The sequence below is a fragment of the Centroberyx affinis genome, unplaced genomic scaffold, assembly GCF_046629955.1.
Source record: "Centroberyx affinis isolate AG114_WGS23_722 - 3 ecotype Tasmania unplaced genomic scaffold, CSIRO-AGI_Caff_v1 ptg003763l_1, whole genome shotgun sequence".
NCBI classification, from domain to species: Eukaryota; Metazoa; Chordata; class Actinopteri; order Beryciformes; family Berycidae; genus Centroberyx; species Centroberyx affinis.
The window spans coordinates 134,711-150,368 of NW_027281639.1; the positions used below are offsets into that span (position 1 = coordinate 134,711).

The window sequence follows — 15,658 nt, forward strand, 5'->3', positions numbered from 1 at the left end:
TGGCTGACGGCTGTAGTGGAGCAGGGCCGTAATACTGCCTGCAATAGGCTTAGGACTGACCCCACATACATTTAATATGGATAACTGTGTGCTATAATAAGCAAATGTATGATGAAAAACTTCTGTTGGTAATTGTTAGTGAAATTGGCCATTTTCACTGTCCTCAAAAAGTTGTTTGAGTTGTATCTTGACCTTGGCAGAGACTGAGTATACAGACCGATGTTTGCCTTGAATCATTGTCAATGGAGTGGCTGGAGAGGTTTTGCTGAATAGGGGGGAGGATGCAAGGCATACGACTCCAGAATGCTAATTAACAAAGTTCTTACTTAGCAAATCGCTGTTATGCTTCCACTGAAAAGTCTGAGCACAGTGTATTGAAGTTCACCTGGGTTTAACTTGTGAGGTGTCAGAGTGTGTGCTAGAGCTTCCAGTTGTCCGTCTGATTTCTTGTCTACACTGCAGACAGTAATGTCATATTAAAATATCTATGCTTTTTCTGTATTTCTAATTCACTGTGAAATGTTGCTGAAATTACAATAATAAACATCAGTCAAGCAAACCAAATATATTTACCATTATTTTAAAGCTCTAACCTTTACTCTTGAAATTACTTTTGTTTTATTTTTGTTTGTTTTTTAGCTGGCCATACCTACATTTAATACCAATTAAATGATATATTTTGTGGGGAAAGTTGGGAAAATGGATAATTATTGTGAAAGTGCAGTAATATACCCTATTTAAGGTAAAGTAAATGATAGCACTTTAAGGAACGTGGGCGTATAGAGGGGGGCGTATACTGTAATGATTCTGCTGTTTGAGTGCCAACTATAGTGAATTGGCATGACGCTGCTGCACTGAATGTGAGAGCAGAGGAGAGTCAAATAGGCAACTCTTGTGTCAAGAGCTGTGAGGAGACAGCCAAGGACAAGGACAAGGGCTTTGGAAACATCAGAGCAGACATGTGGTGTGACAACAGAATAGATTGAGCTTGAAGGGACACTAGAATGCTGCACTGTTGAAAATAGCTGCATAGAACGCATTGCTCCAAATTAATGTGAACGTGTGGACAGACCTGTCACAGAAAGTGAAAACACCGAATTGGAGTCATTTTATCAGTCTTAAAATAATTGTCAGACAGTAGTGATAAGGTAAGAGCTTTAACTTTAACGTTTTGAAGCTGTAAAACTCAAAGGCTTCAAGAGTTAGAGTCAGGATATGAAAGTTGGAAAAATGTTTGAATTTTTAACTCCTATGTGTAATGTGATGCATAAATCAATGGGATGTAATGTGTAAATCCCCAATATATATATATAGTATCAGTATAAATTTACAGTCCAATTATGTAGTCAAATTATAGGCTCAAAAAAAGAAAAGAGAATTCCAGGTGAGACTTAAAGGAAGGGGTTTGTCCTTACGGAACATGGTCATGTACTGCCTGGCGTTGAGGTTCCAGTAGCCCCAGTTGGTCCGGTAGCCATGCAGCGTTGCGTACTCCTCATGGTTGTAAGCCGGCTCCGTCCCAAACGTGTCGATCACCCGGATGTGACATCTGTAAGGACAGGCAACACATTAGAAAGTCATGCTTCGATTTGCTCCCATTTGCAAAACAATATATTTGCATACATTTCATACAAGAAATAATAGATCTTCATCATATGTACAACATATGGAGGAAATGTAGGTCAACATTACAAAAATGGCCACTTTCATAAACAGTATGTTCTGTGTGTATTTACATGTATTGACATATATGGTCGAGAAATACAGTATATTTGTCATTTTATTAAAGAGTATATTTGGAAATCTAAGCTCATCCCAGGATACATTATAAATGAATATATTTACATCACAGTTACCTATTTCATATTGATATAGCGTGTTTTATTTATGTTTATGTATGTCAGACATATGGCCATATACTCCTTTGTATATGGGCTATAAGATTCTTATAGCCCATATACAAACGAAATCTTAAGGCAAAATAAGTTGTAAATACATTTTCTTCAAGCTAGAGAAGACCTCAGATACAATATTTAAGTACTTTGCAAGGCCTTTAAATTTTGAAATCAACTTGCATCAAACGAGAAGCGCCAGAATAAACATTTAGACACATTTGTTGATGTAAATCAATTCAGTGAAACGCAAATTAACATAGTGTTCTTCAACTTCTACAAATGAACAAACACAGCACTCACAGTACCAGTGCTGTTCAACCAATCCACATTTACGCAAGTCAATAAAAAAAAAAAATCTAATTCAGTTTGACTAGACAGCAATTTCTAAACAATGCCCCCAATGCCAAGGCTATTCAACAAAAAAATGCCTGAATCTTCGAAATACTACAACAGCAAGTTAACACTTGAAGTTTTTCTCCGTAGGAATTAAAAGACTGGGATTTCTTTCTCACCACCTTTTGTGTTATGAGTCATTCCGTGTTTCCAGCTTTGACAATAGGCCCCACAACAGAGGACATCTAAGAGCGCAAAAACCATTCAATACCAATGCAGGGTTGTGAATACCGAAGAAACACAAGCTAACAATGGAATAGGAGCCAGAAAATAACAGGCACCAGCACTTCTGTTTCGCCGGCTGTCAAGTGTAGTGTGGGAGGTATGACGTGAAAATGACAGGAATAAAAAGGTATGCACTTAAGGGTTTAGAGGTTGGAGTAGCGATAGGGTCTGATAAGGTGTTCCTGGTGAAAGCTTACCACATCAGTCGAGCAAAACTAAGGCTGCACATCGACACAGACACATATAGACACACACACTCATGCACACAAACGCAATCTTTCTCCCTCTCTCACACACACACGCACGCACACAAAGACCGCTGTGTCCTTGTCTGTGCCAGTGCTGTGAGTGTGTTCAATCTGGCCACTCTGTGAGCTCAGGAGGATTAACAAGAGCTAAAGGCTGCCGAGTCCACTCTCTCAGCCCTGAGACTCTTTCCTGGCAGATAACTGTGTGTGTGTGTGTGTGTATGTGTGTGTGTGTATGTGTGTGAGAGAGAGAGAGAAAGGAAGAAACAAAGAAAGATAGCACAATAATCATTGGAGTGTCTGAAGAGCAAAACACTCAAAGGCCATTGCTAACATACTTCATTTTCTATTGTGTTCAAAATTCATCTCTTAAGGCCACTTCACTGCTTCTAGGTACATCCCTGGCCTTGCAGCAGTACAGTGCATATTCTAGGTATCTGCATTCTTTTAAATGAAAAAATCCACCTTCGCTATTATCAATCTGCAATCTTCAATGCATTCCAGGAGTTATTTAATTATGAAGTGTTGTAATTTACTTTTCTGGTGTACCCACTTTCCCTCAACCTGCCTCGTCTACTTCTACTTAATTAAATAATTTCCTACATTTCCCGGAATACTTTTCCACAACCCCCAGAGAAAGGGCATGAACTTGTTGCTTTCAATCAGAGGTGGATGTATGGACATATAAATAGCTTGAAATTGTGATCATTCAGCTGTGGGTTATATGTGTAGGTGGGGAGAGCTATGTGATAGTGATTGAACATTGAGGCATGTCCATGATTGCAGCCGGGCCCCTTACTCAAAACACATCTTGTGCCTGCATTGCATTCTGGTCTACTGAGGCTACTGTGAGTGGAGAAATTGGTCTCTCTGCCTCTTCTACAGTTGATTTCTCCCTGTATGACTGTTGAACGCCGGTGCAAAACGGTGAGTCGAGAAAGAAGCCCTTGCTCTTTGATTCTGAGGGACTGACACCAAAACCTGATATTTACTGTTGATGCTTTGGATAGCCCAAAAATTGTCTGCTATCAAACTCCATTGTAGCTACGCTGGAAATATCTTGAGGGGACAGCATGTTGTCTGCGTTTCTGCACTTATCGTCTGGAATAAGAAAGATACACCACAAAACAACAAAATAGCCCAGAGATGCCAAGTACATTGCCAACAGCTGTTTTTTTTTTTTTTGAACAGTGTGTAAGTGTTTTAGGGTGGGGTTTTCCTTTAACACTCCCTCACAAAATCTGACTTGACTGCGGTGGTGAAAAGAGTGCAACTTACGGTCATAGTGCAAATAGAACATAATCAAAATCACTGGCTCTCTGACTGACTCCTCTCTAACCTTCTGACGCTCAAAATCTGACACCTTAGAACATCATTTATCATTGCATGGAGGTATCTGCCGTACTTGAAGACAGGGTCCCTGGGTCTTTGTTTACTATGTTTTCAGGAGCTTTTATGATCAAAACATGAATATATATTCCATTGAAGGCACGACAGTCCTACTCGAGACAAGGTGACACCCCAATCTTGTTTGACACTTCTCAGATATTTACGTCAAAGACTGCAGCGTGCAAGAGGCCAACCAATAAATCGACAGTGATATATCTCGCAAGGAAGCCTCTAAAAACAGGCTTATCTAAAAGGGAGAGTCTTAAAAACGTGCGCTTATCTGTGCAGCCTCGATTTGGGACATTGAGGATGAGATTCTGGGGGAAACAGTGTGTGTGTGTGTGTGCGTGTGCGCGTATGTGTTATGGGTCACGGGAAGCTACCAATGAATTATTAATGAGAATTGTTAGTTTCACTTGTCCCTCATACCCCGACCTCTTTCCCCTCCTCCCTCTCTCCAACCCACGCTATCATGTATCGCCAGCTCTGAAATGGTAGAAATTTTTCTGCCTACAGATAAGAGTTCCCAAAGGGGGGGAGAAGAGTGGAAGAAGAGGGGATAAACGGAGGAGTAGCTGAGCTGAATATCTATCGGGAGATCAGAGTACGGGGCTAATCTGGGTTAAACGGCTGCTCAGCAGGGCTCAACAGTCCTTGGGGGGAATATGGCAGGGTGGTGTGTTGTCACCCACACTCTTTTACTTTAACTACGGGGAGTGAGAAGAACCTGGGATCCACCGGACAATGGAAGACATTTAAATTCTGCTATTGTTGCAGTATGCTGTATTATGCTTTACCTGGCCCAAGAAGCAGTTTAGAAATGCGTACGACCATTCATCCCTCAGCAACATGCACATCTATGGCGGAATCAATTCCACAGCGATCTGTGTGTCATCATGACTCTTTGCTCCATGTAAAATCTGGATGCATGCAACAAGGTCTTTACCTACATTTGATCACTGCAGTCCCTCAAACTTGACTCATTTGGTGCTGATAGTACACTGAAATAATGGGAAAATTACATGTTTTCTAAAGAATTTGGTTTTTGGAATCTGCTGCCAAATAGAAGAACTGCAGGCTATACAAGAGTTTTCAACTTGTGTGTCAGGATACACTGGTGTGTCACAGATATAATCAGGTGCCTTGAGATTTTGCTTAAATGTTAATACACTGTTGAACAAGAAGACTACATTAATGATCCGATACAATGCTGTTAACAATATTAACATTCAATTTAGGGTGCTGATGATCTTCCTTCCTCTGAGCTGAAACCATTAGCTGCTCTTTGTATTTTCTGACATTCTTGTATGATCACTCTGGGCTTTTCACTTGACATTTCCAAGCAATGAATAATTTGGTGTGCAATAGTAGGGAGCAATTAATAATTTGTGTCATGGCACCAAAAAATATGACAACCGCGGCTATACAGCACCTCACCATTGACAGTGCATTCAGAAATGCAGTATGTTCAAACATCTGTGTGTATAATTAGTGATAACACCTCGTCTTGCGCTTCAGCACACATGGTAATAATAGTGTTACACAGCTTAAGTGTTACACACAAGTGTTATAATACAATTTGTGTTATCTAGACCTAGAGATGATGCAGTCTTGTTAGACATAACCTCCTTAGTCTGGCCCTGTTATCACCACCATAGAGAGGATGGTGCAGGAAAGAAAGGAACATAAACATTCAGGAGAAGAAGACTGAGGTGCAACATGTAAATGTCATGTTGGAAGTCTATATCCTAAAGAGAAGGCCAAAGTAATATTTTTTTTATTTATAGAGCATTGTTCAAAGGAAAGAGCTATTGGCACATAAAGAAATACAGTAGTAAGAAAGAAGTAAGCAAGATGCTGTACTTGCGCTACTGTCAGTCTTTACTTTTTCTGCCTGTAGTTTGCAGTATACTACATCTCTATATACAGCCTTCTTTAAAAGTGCATGGATGTGTTTAATGGTTGCCATCATAGAAGTACTCCCTCATCTATCCATCATTTATCTTCCATTAGTACTGCAGCAGATGCTGCAGCTTACTCATTACTCCATACTCATTAGTCTTTTTCAGATTTTGTAAAAGTAGAACTACATGAGCATTTCACTACTGTCATGTGAAAACCTTGTAACTCCAATTTTGCCAATTTCCATGTTTTCATTTCAACTGAAGGATTACATGCTCCTCTATGAGCTGAGAGAATTCATCTTGGGCTTGTGAACCCTTTAAAGCCCATTGGATAACGGCATTGACAAAGGCATTGTCATCAGGCTAAAAACAAGGCTGTTTTTCTTAGTTCCTGAAAAGTTGACATTTTGGAGATGTGTTTTCATCTGACAGTGATGATTTGTAACACAGAACTTCACTGTCACTCTGCCAACTCATCGTCAGATCATTACTTGTACCTTCTACCAGCTGAAAATAGAACCAGCATAGGGATTTTTGAAACAATTCCTCATGGAGTTGAAGCAACAGTGCAACAACAATTCATTGTTGCATGAAGTGAGAAATGGGACCTCTATGACAGCTAAATCTGTAACTGTTGTTGAGGACCAGAATCTCACAGTTTAAGATGAGTTTAAGCTTGATGATTATTCAATTGTAGGGATGGGACGATATATCAAAATTCAATATATCATGATATGAAAATGTGACAATATGTATCGTGGGGCAGAAAAATGAATCGCGATATTAGCTCCATTTTATTCTGCTATAGTAATCACAATTGAGATGGCTTGTTCATCACAATTTCACAAGCTCTCCATCCAAATAATATTATTTACACTTTGTAATGACATTTTTAAATTGTTCTTTACATTCTAGCAAGCCAATGGCATCGCTAGAAAGATTTGTGGCTCAGAAATAAACATAAATCTGCACAGTCAGACTTTGTCACTGAACTTTGATTTCCCATATCGCGTATCAAATCGTATCATGAGATAAGCATATCGTCCCATCCCTATTCAATTGTAAACATTTGTTAAGATGATTAATTAACTATAACCAATTCAACTACAAACATATCCATGAAACCTGCTCTTGTGTTAGCTTTCTTTGAACCTAAGCTGTTCGTGCCTACAAGCCAATGTTGACTACAGGCGTCTACAGGCCCCAGTGAAGTACAGGCCCTCTGGCTAGTCCTGTGTCTTAGTGAGGTGCTGTTTCTTTCTGCAGGCCTTCCCCTGGATATCTCCCCCAAAGCACAGGGAATCAATATGCGAGTCCTATTATCAGATGGGTGGGTGTGATTTAAGACTATCTCCTATCGGCTTTCAGCATCTTTACACACACAAGCGGCATGCGCACACACATGCGCACGCGCACACACCCACACACCGGACAGGACAGCGTGGTGTTGTCCAGGCATAATAAATGAATGTGGATGTCGGTGGGAACATAAAACAAAAGTAATTAAAGCGAGCTGAAGGGTCCCAGAGCTCAGAGCACTTGATTAATGATGCCTTTCAGCTCATAGGGCTCAACTAGCCCGCTCTGTCCTGATGGGGCAAGGGAGAGAGAGAGGGAGAGACAGAGAGAGAGAGGGGGGGAGAGAAAGAGAGGGAGGGAGGGAGGTGAACGAGGATGTCATTGACCCACCCTAAACCTCTAGGGGGCTGTGGAATTGTTGGGCTAAGATAAATGGATGAAGCGGTTAGGTGAGAACGTCTTGTTGTTGGGAGGGAAATATTAGTAAGGGGAAAAGATAAAAAGAACTGTAGTTTGCTCGCTGTACGGTAGATCGATACAAATCAATGGCGTATGCTGCGTATCATATACCGGGTTGTAAATTTTAGTGAATCCCTGATAGCCTGCAGTGTGTTAACAGATCTGCACCTGAGCTCTCGAGTTCTCATAAAGAATTGAACATCCTGGGCGTTATCGTTCATGTATTTGAACCGTCGAAGTGCGTCCTCTTGACAAAAGTGAGGATTATAGATTCCTGTTTTCACCGGTAGCGCCGAGACATTCGAAGAACGCTTTCGCCACAAGCCTCCGTCCATCTAAGGCCGTCTCTTACCAACACTAAAAGTCGCATCCGGTTCGGGAAACCAGAAATCAAGACTCCGCGGTAATGACGGAGCCGAGGACTGCTGACCTCGGCATGCAATTAAGAGCAGACTGTCGGTTGACTGGCATCCTGTCTGGGGAAAAAGCGGGATTGTGTGTGTGTGTGTATGCGTATCTATCAATAGACAGAAACCGAGAAAGACAGAAGGGAGAGAGAGAGAGAGAGAGCCAAGCAGGGTGTGTGCTGGGAAAATTGCTTCCCAGCCCACCCGTAATGCATTTCTCTCACTCATAATTGGATTTTAAAAATACATGGAGCGTCATACTCATGGCCCCTTTATATGTGGTGTCAGGTTGACTCCAGATACCTTCCACTCCTCTGTTTTGCGGTCTCTCTCACTCCCTCTCCCCCCCCCCCCCCATCTCGCACACACCTTTCTCTTTCATTATTGTATCTCTTTCTCCCCTCTCCCCTCCACTTTCACTCACATTACCCTCCTCTCTTTTTCTTCTCTCATTGCTGGTTTTCTGCACACCGGGAGCAAAAATGGGGAGGCGAAATGTCAATTGCTGTCATCGCATACAGGGGGCAGACAAAGATGCCAATTTATTGGACCAGGAAGAATGACAACTGGACGGAGGGGGGTGGCTGCAAGCTGCTTTTAAGGGGCTGGCGAGGGTCGAGGCTCAAGCTGAACTTTCAATCTTCCGTGTTCGCGAGGCAACTTAGGCAGCCTGAGCGGAGACGGGATCGTAACGCTGCGCCCTGCGGGGCTGTTGAGCTGATTTTTCTGGATGTATGGCGGCACTTTAATTTATTGTTTTGGGCATTACTTCACTTAACTTTGTTTTGTTGCCGCGGTCTCATGACTGTCGTGGCCTAGTTTCCGAGTTGTTCCGCCTTTGTAGCGATGCCAAAAGCCATTAGTGAGCTGTAAGCACACTTTCATAATTGCGCGATAAAAAAGTCTTCCGAAACAAAAAAAACGATCAGCCTGTTTCTCTTTAACCGTCTCGCTCGTCTTTCTTCTCTCTCACGAGGCAGATGTCTTTCCTGTTTATGCCTCTCTAGTGCTCTTTCTGTCTCGCCTTTCTTTTTTTCTGTGTTTAACCACCTCCCTCCTATTGACAGTAAGCCTCTGAATGCAAACAGCAGCAATAATAAGCTGCTGACACAGTTTGATTGGGGTTTGGTTCACTGGTGTATTGGTGTGTGTGTGTGTTCGTGGGCGACTATGCGTGTTGAGCTGTCAATACCACGTATGCCTCCAATCTCGCACTACATGTGATGTAGTGCGAGATTGTTCTTGCTGTGCAGACTAATGGTGCATGACAGGTGGTTCAGTGCGAGTCTGTGCATGCGTGTGTGTGTGTGTGTGCATGTGTGGGTGCGTGTGTGTGTGTGTGTGAATGTTTGTGTAGTGTGCCGTGAAGCTGTTTCCCGTCACATCACGACATGTGAAGTCAGTCGCAGACAGTGCATTTGGAAGGCTTGTTAGCTGGGTGCCAGCTTGGATAAGGGAGACCGTGCGTGTGTGTGTGTGTTCACGGCCAGAGTGTGAATTTAACAAGCTGAATGAGTTACAATCAGACATCTGGTCAGAGACATGTACACCTTATTACCCGCCATAATGAATCCATAAACACAGACCATAAACCAACCTGCCTACTTGCCTGGAAAATTACTGGCACACGCACATGTCAACATGTGCATCGACTTCACACACACACCCACATACACATTAATGACCATATGTACAGGTAAAGCAGCAGCAGTGTAGAAATGCAGGCACTTGTGCACAAGCGTAGCACGCACACACATACACACACACACACACACACACACACACACAGTGTCCATCCACTAACTTGTGTTTCTTGAGTGACAGCCCCATGTGTTGCTTCATCTGCTGCAGGCCGTGGTAGTCGGTGTAGATGAGGTCAAAGGGCAGCGGGCCGGTCAGCGGGCAACTGCCTCTTCCCGGGGGCACGCCGAGGAACCTGCAACACACACACACACACACAGATAAACACACAGTTTATACCAGCACATTATGGAGAGACACAGGACAGAGAAACAGCGATGTGCGATGGATTCACTCCCATCACATCGGGAGAACGTGGAATTCACCTTAGCGGGTCGAGCCACCGAGACGTCTCAGCATTCATTGTTAATTAAAAGGTTTCTTTCTTTTTAGGTGTAGCAAGACAGAATGGAAAAGGGACAAAGACAAATGGGTCAGCATGGCTTGAGCTGGGATTCAGACCCATTCAAACCTGTCTACATAGTATGTGGACTAATTGGTTCAGCCAGACCCAGAAGTTGGTTACTGGCACATCGTTTTCTTAATGAGACAACATATGCCATTTAGTGGACTTTTTTATCCAAAGTGCCTTGAAGCTGCTCGAGGCAATTTCACATGTTTGCAGCCCAAAATGGCAGCGAGAGGTAACTGTTTGAAATGTAAGGGCTTTAATATGCAGAAATCCTGTAAGGTGATGTCAATAAACTGCACACAGAACGCTCATGTTTACCAACCCGACGCTCTGTGACGCTTTATACCAAAACTCATGGTATGAAGCATCACATTGCTGTTTAAAAGGCTTAGGCTACTGATAACTATCATTATATTTTTGCAGAATTATGCCTTTTTTTGTTTGCGGAAAATAGACCACAGGCTATTTTATGCTTAATAACCTGGACCTCCTCTGAGCACTCCTGCAAACACCAAATAATCAGATATTTATTCATAACGGGTTGGAGCTGGACCCAGAATGTGTGATTGCACAGCATGAACTGGAATTTGAACTAACATGCTGTTACATTAGAAGGTACCCTCTGCATTGTGTGCTAAACCACTACAGACCACCAGGCTGCCCTGGCGATGTCGGGTCCCTGCAATGACACAGGCAAGCACACACGTTGATGTCAAACAAACAAATGCCCCGAACTGTCAAGACTTCCCCTTGTTCAGGGACGCGCAGCTTATCATATCAAAGTTGCGGATCTAATTCCCCCTGAGAACTGAAATAGGGCCGTGATTGAAAGATGAATAAAAAAAAACCAGCTTGTTTTCTGATCACACAGTATCACATGGGTAAGTTCAATCAAAAGTACAAGCCAGGGAGCGCCAGGGAGGCCCTCGGCATCATAAGACAAAATTCAAACAAACAGGATGAAAAGAGCTGAATTTGTAATGACCTGGCTGAATTGTGTCTTTTAACGGCAACGACATCAGCAACAACAGATGGTCAATGGAGGGAGGGAGGGAGACGGAAAGAAAGAAGAGATACAGTGAAACTTGTGATGAGGTCGTGTGTGTGTGTGTGTGTGTCAGGTGCTTGACTCTGTGTTTGTACGCATTTTTTTAGTTTTTAATATCTTGTGGGATCCAAATGTCTGTCTGTATATATATCTATACACATCTATCTATCCATAAACACACACACACACACACACACACACACACACACAACTAGACCTCCATGGCCAGGAGAATCTCTCTTTTGAAGTTCATTTTCACTCGGACCCACATTGTACAAACCCAAGGAACGCCAGAGATGTTCTGCTGAGAATGCTGAGTACTATGTCCAGTGTCACTCCCTTGTTTGACTCATTGATTGGCCGAGGACCACTCGGTTGCCGTGCCAACAGCAACCTCTATTGGATATGTGACCTGTGAGTGGTCTGGCATCTTTTACTTTGGCCCTCCCGTGACAGACGAAGCCAAAAGGCTAATGGAGACGGTAATGCAAGTCAGACCCCCGGTGAATTTCATCTCGCCGCGCTAGTTTTACATCGGAGTCTTTTTGGTTGAAGTACTTATCCAAAAGGGGTCATTTGATAGTCTTTGCGAGCCAGCACTTACAGGAGCCGGGCTGACAGCCGCAAAACCGCTATCAGACAGCAGTGCAAAGTGCCGGGATAAAAGGCTCTGATGAAAACGATGAAAAAGTTTGGAGATGGGCGGTACGTGAAAAGGAAATGAGATCAAAGACGTTGCCTGAGTGTGCTGGCTATAATGTATCTGTGTGTGTGTGTGTGTGTGTGTGTGTGTGTGTGTGCACATGTGTGTATTCAGTCATTTTCATCAGAGTAGAAAGAGGCATTTCTGTAGAATTAGAAAAGTGTACATGTATTCAAATGTTCTACAGAGGAAACCTTATTTGTAACAACACGCTCACATAAAAGAAAAGCAACAAATAAGTCTTTTCATTGGAGTATGATATAACAATATAATATGTATACTGTATACTGCTGTTGTCGAGTGTCACTTGTTCAGGAACAAAGAAAAACCGCCTTGTTTTCAGCTTGACCACTATGCATTTTTCAGTTTCTCCAATGAGGTTTTGAAAGGGTTTCATAAGACCACAGACAGACAGAGACCATAGAGGAACCATGTGATCCTTCAATCAAAGTGAAAACATGAAAACCACCGAAATTCTAGTTATGGGATTTTCACCTGACGCCGACAAATTAGGCTGGCTGTATCAAAGGATTTCAGCACTGACCACCTACGGTTTCTAAAGCCTCGTAACCCATCACAGGATACCATGATGGGTTTTCAAGTGCGCACTTTGCCTGGAGTGTGTTGCCCCTCATTAGTCTTTTGTCCATTAGCGATATCACGTCCCTCTCCATCCCTATAGATAATGGAGAGCTCTCGTGGGTAAAGAGGCCCATTCCGCATCTAGCGCCTGTGAGGGGATGATAGTGAAAAGTGAGCTTTCCACGGTGTTATTCAGGCTTGTGAGAAAAAACAGATTGTATTGAACAACTGGGACCCTACCCTGGTCCTACACACAGACTCTCTAACCCAAATCTAGGCAAAGCTTTGAGTGCACCAGTCACCATGAGGCACCTTATTCCCCCCGCACCACTCTCTCTTCAAAGCCTCTTAAAGACAAACTGCGTCTGAATCTATAATCATTTTTGTAAAGTGGCCCCCATGGAAAGGTTATGCAAAATGTTCTGCAAACAGTTCTTTTTGTTTACACACCAACACTGGGACTTAAAGACATAATGACAAACACCTGATACTCACGCACCGAACCCTTAAACCAATTCTGCAAAAATAAAGGCACGTTGTCTGCTTTTCACTCAGCCTGCAATTCTAAATCACACTTTTTCCAAAACACGACACACAGTTCTGCACTTTTGGCACATTCTTCTTAACCAAACTCTCTTGTATTCAGGTGGAAAGCACTTCCATTCAAAATGCTGAAGTGAAATTGGCCATATTGATTACTCACAGGTACAACACTTGCTGCGAAATTGTTCAGTTCCAAATCAGAGCAAAAGGTGAGCTGTTTTGGAGATGAAAGGATGGCAACATTGCAGAGAGAGGCAGAGGGAGAAGAAGGGTGAGGGTGAGAGGAAGATGAGGAGGAAGAAGAGGAAGGAGAACAAACATCCTCATATGATTGTGTGTGTGTGTGCATCATTTGGAATATTTCCTTGTGCAAGATATTTGTGGTGTGTTTGCATTTTTGAGAGAATTAGCTATAATTTCAGAAAATGTGTGTAAACAATTAATAAAAAACTGTAATGGGAAAATCAGGCCTCAAGCTCTCCTCTATCATATCACTCGGTGATAACCAGTCAAGTATTACCAGAACAGTGGCACTGTTCAAAATGACAAACATGTCCCTAAAGCAATTCTACCGTAAATCAATAAAAAACACAACAAACTGGTAAACAGTGTGGTATCTCAATAGGAACCAGTGTGAGGCAGTGTGAGAGAGAGAGAGAGAGAGAGAGAGAGAGAGAGAGAGAGAGAGAGAGAGAGAGAGAGAGAGAGAGAGAGAGAGAGAGAGAGAGAGAGAGAGAGCAATCCTAAGACCTTAGCCTGAGAGAAGAGAGAAGAAGAGTGTATGTATTTGTCTGTGTGTGTACGGTTGTGTGTGTGTGTGTGTGTGTGTGTGCATGAGAGATACAGCGAGAAAGAGCGAGAGAGAGACAAATCCAGAAAAAAAGACGGATGAAACGCCAGGAGAACTATATCTTAAGATACAGATTATGTAACTTCGCAATACTGTTGCTGTAGGGCTACAGTCTGTCTCTCTGTCTCTCTCTCTCTATCTATCTCTCTGTCTGTCTGTGTCTCTCTCTCTCTCTCTCTCTCTGTCTGTCTCTCTGTCTGTCTGTCTCCCAGGGGAGTCTCCATGATGACCTAGAGCACATCTCTGCTCCAATTAACTGAGAAGACTCTACTCTGTGTGTGTGTGTGTGTGTGTGTGTGTGTGTGTGTGTGTGTGTGTGTGTGTGTGTGTGTGTGTGTGTGTGTGTGTTTGTGTGTGTGTGTCAGGGTTGGGGTCAACTCATGAATGAACTCATCAATTCCAGTTCAACTGAAGAATTGGAATTTGAAAAAACCTACAGGAAACAGAATTGAAATTTCAGGAAGTTGAATTTAATTCAGTGAAATGAAACAAGTTTTTTTGTTTTTTTCTTACCATATATCTGAGATTACACCTAGTGTTATATATTATCAATACTAAATATCATAAAATGTTAAGGTACCTGTCAGGTTGTATTTGATGCATAACATGTAATCGCAATACAGTCAGATCCAGCGCCGGTTTCAATGGCATCCGGCATCTTTTTAAGGATGAACCTAAACTAATAAAGTAAACTGGCTCACCACGAGTGTTAGATTATGAAACGTAAATGTTTGTGTGAGTAATTAAAACTTGCAATAACCGTCAACGGCATTAGCAAGCTCATTTAACCGAATGTCTATTTTTTAAAATGATGTCATCACTTTCATAGTGTATTACTAGAAATGTGGGACTTGGTAAACCGCAGCGGCCTAACGTCACCCAGGCCAATTCACTGAATACTTAGACAACACACCATTACATTACTGCAGTGGTTCCCAAACTGGGGGGGTGTTATTCCAGGGGGGGCGCGCAGTGACAGGGTGGCCAGGTCTGTGTATGTGCACATACAGTATGTACTGGAGTTTGGTAAGATTTAAGTAGAAAGAAATTATTTCACTTCAATTATGGATGTGTATTTATAGATATTATAGATGTAATTTGCATGCAAAAGAGGTCCACCCAACCAGCGGACAAAACAAAATCATCCAGCAGCAACATTTGAAAAGTAACCGAATTCCGCTTAAAACCCGCGGACCTGGCAACCCTGCCTGGCGAGGCTAAACGTAAACTAATGATGCGTAGTACAGTACAAGCTAGCAAAGGATGGAGAAGTTTTTGACAGGAGGACGGCCAGGTAAACGGAAAGCAGATGAATTACCAACAAACAAAACAAAGATTAGAAAATATGACGAAGCATATCTGGCCCTCGGCTTCACCAGTACAACCGTGGGTAATGAAGAGAGGCCACAGTGTGTTGTGTGTCTGAAAATATTAGCTTCTGACAGTATGAAGCCGAACAAGTTAAGGCGCCATTGTGAGACTACACATCCCGAACTCAGAGAAAAGCCACTTGATTTTTTCAGGAAAAAACTCCTCAACTGTCGTGAACAACAGAGTCGTT

At 42.5% G+C, this 15,658-nt stretch overlaps 1 protein-coding gene across 1 annotated transcript in view; it reads right to left on the reverse strand.

Moving 5' to 3' along the window:
• The window catches only part of LOC139662337 (alpha-1,6-mannosylglycoprotein 6-beta-N-acetylglucosaminyltransferase B-like), a gene marked incomplete at its 5' end in the record, with an annotated part of 66,451 nt that overhangs the window by 15,122 nt on the left and 35,671 nt on the right, over positions 1-15,658 (reverse strand). The window contains 2 exon segments of the mRNA XM_071540995.1: positions 1,416-1,549; positions 10,024-10,155. Coding sequence (XP_071397096.1) covers positions 1,416-1,549; positions 10,024-10,155 — 266 coding nt within the window.